Source organism: Aplysia californica, unplaced genomic scaffold, assembly GCF_000002075.1.
Source record: "Aplysia californica isolate F4 #8 unplaced genomic scaffold, AplCal3.0 scaffold03299, whole genome shotgun sequence".
Classification (NCBI taxonomy): Eukaryota; Metazoa; Mollusca; class Gastropoda; order Aplysiida; family Aplysiidae; genus Aplysia; species Aplysia californica.
This window is the reverse complement of record NW_004800569.1, coordinates 1-2954: the sequence shown is the minus strand read 5'-3', so window position 1 is coordinate 2954 and position 2954 is coordinate 1. Positions and strand designations below refer to the sequence as shown.

At 40.1% G+C, this 2954-nt stretch overlaps 1 protein-coding gene across 1 annotated transcript; it reads right to left on the bottom strand.

The window, feature by feature from the left end:
- Positions 1–235: 235 nt before the first annotated feature.
- On the bottom strand, positions 236–2760 carry LOC101847407 (USP6 N-terminal-like protein; the record flags this gene model as incomplete). Its single annotated transcript, XM_013091222.2, is given in 3 exon segments — positions 236–362; positions 1365–1459; positions 2706–2760. Coding segments are annotated over 3 exon segments (258 nt in total), but the record flags the coding sequence as incomplete, so codon positions are not given.
- Positions 2761–2954: the final 194 nt, after the last annotated feature.

Sequence of the window (2954 nt, the reverse complement as noted above, 5' to 3'; positions counted from 1 at the left end):
CAATTAAAGAAAGAAACTCAAAAAAAAAAAAAAGGAAGGCCATAAGCATGGATAAATTTTGGACCAGTAATGTCCATGGTCACTTTCATGCTGACTCCATAAGAAACATAACGCCTACTATTTAGAGCTTTTTTTTTTTTCGAAGAAAGTAACTCAAAAAAAAAAAAAAAGGAAGGCCATAAGCATGGATAAATTTTGGACCAGTAATGTCCATGGTCACTTTCATGCTGACTCCATAAGAAACATAACGCCTACTATTTAGAGCTTTTTTTTTTTTCGAAGAAAGTAACACTCACCCTGTCAAGAAAGCACTGGAGGAACCACTTGATGGTGTACAGTGTGGGGTACATCTCATGGCGTTCCTAGTGAGAAAAAAAAAACAACGACCTATAAACAAAACTATCCATCTCATCATGTACCCAGCTTGATCATGAAGACCACAATGATGAAATTTGGTACAAAAAAGACAGACAGAAATACCCAAACACTTTCCACCTCCCACACTTTTCCCTCTAGTCATTTGGTGCAATTCAAAGTAAATATTTCATGCCTCCATAGGCACAGTTTCATTCTAAGAGGCAGGCAGCTTACTATAAGAGACACTTCCCACCACAAAGATGAAGGCACTAGATAAAATGTCTTCCCCACAGTAAAATTGTACTCACATGTCTTGTATGCAATGCAGAATTCCATTCTCAAGACAGGCAACTTACATCAAGATTTCATTCTCAAGAAAGGCAACTTACATCAAGATTTCACTCTACCTTACAGCTAAAGAATTACTTTAATTTTCGAAATGTATTTGCAAATAGACTGATTCATCATCTCCTGATGAACATGTAATTGTCAACCGAGTACAACGAATTTGAAATTGTACATGTAATGGTCAACCGAGTACAACGAATTTGAAATTGTCCTTAAAACTTTCCATCCACGCAGCGCGCGCAACACTTATCCCCACTGACCAGAATACAGGTGCGGTACACACTATATCACACCGCCGCCAATCAGCGGCCCCGTGGGGGCAAAGTGTTAATCAATGATCAGGGTTGTTTTGCTTCTTTTTAGTTTTAGTAAATGTTTTACGGCACTTGCAACACAATAAGGTCATATAAGTGCTGAAGCATAGATGTGAAAATGCTCATATGACCTTATGCAATTGCGAGCGCCGTAAAACCCTCTACTATATATATATATATATATATATGTAAAACAAGAGAGTAACAAACACAAAAAAAGGAGGGGAGATAAAGACGATAGATGTTTGATAGGAAAGAAGCAAACCACACCAGAGCACCCGCCAACCACCCACAATCAGAGTTTAAAACCTATAAACAAAAAAAATAACTGGACAGTTCACCCACCATATGCCTCCTTATCTTGGGTAAGAACTTTTTCAGTACGGTATCATGGTGTTCCTGGAACCTCAGCAGTTTTGGAAAGCCATGCATGAAGAAACCTGTGGATGGAAGCGACATATGTGTGCAAGTCAGACACTATGACCATAGTATTCTAAGCATGAACCAAAACAACCAGCCAGACAAAAATTATTGCCACATTCCTCAATAACTGTGCTTTAAGAAATGTCAGCTTATTTGACTAAAGAGAGGCACATCGATGCAACAGCCCTTACTTTGTGCATGGAAAAGGCAAATTAGACACACAGGAAGAATAGATGGAAAAAAAGAAGTAAGACATACCAATGGTGCCCTCCAACAACCCCCAAGAAAATATGAATCCACAGATTTTTTTTATAGTAGAGGGTTTTACGGCACTCGCAACAGCATACGGTCATAAGAGCGTCAAGGGGTGGGTGTCAACAGAGAAGTCTTAACAGGGAATCAGACTTACTCTGCTCACCTCTCTAGCTTCAACAGCACAAGGTGTGCTTCAAGTATCAAGGCACCCCGGAAATAGCTGGTCACAAGAGAGTGACAAACATACAAAAGAAGTAGAGGAAAATGACAATAGTAAGGATTAGGAAAGAAAAAGCAGCAGTTCCCTGTTGTAGATCAGGCACAGTTATGAGCGTGACAGGAATCAGCCCACTTACAATTCTACTGTGCTTGAGCGAGAAATGTCCCCCCCTTGGGAATGGCCTAAAGACACTACAGTCAGTGGCACTGCCCTGGGGGGGGGGGGGGGGGGGAGAATCCAGAGAGAACACGTTTTTATCATACAAAAACAACAACCAAAAACGGGGATCAAGAATGTTTTCCCATATGATATGGCTAGCTCTATCTGAATTAAACACAGAGGAGACTTTCTTTTCTTTCTTCCATTCGTGACTCATGTTTTGGCGCGTTTAACACAGCAAGGTCATAATATATATAAATGCCAAAGATTAGATTTGTTACAAGAGAATAGCAAACACAAAAAAGTAGGAGAGATAACGAAGATATATGTCTTGATAGTAAAAGAAAGAGCTAACCACACCAGAGCATCTGTCAACCACCTGCTGAGTGACTAGAGTGACTCAAATGCCTTGCATATGGTAACAATCTCATTCATACCATTGGAAGAAATGGTGGCATTCATACTGAGAGAATTTACAGAAGAGAAAGCTGAACAGACTAGGAAAAAAAAGATGTGACAACCAAGCATCTTTTATATCAGCAGACAGCACAAGATGGCAGCACACAACACTGTACCACTTGAAACACAGAAATTCAAAACATCAACGGCAGAAATATCTCCTCACTCACCATGCATGGTGTGCTTAGGGCTGATGAATAATTGTGAAAGACCCCAGAAGGCCTCCTGAAAGAAACAAAATACACATTGGTGAATGATGTGAAAGCAAACTCATTTTCCAGGAGTAAGTATGGTCAGCACATGCAACAACAAAAAAGCAAGAAAACAGGAAGAAATAGTGGAAAAAAAGACAAGTCCAAAACAAGAACCTTTCAAACAGTGAGACAATAACACAACTTTCCACCCCCCCCCCCCCCCCC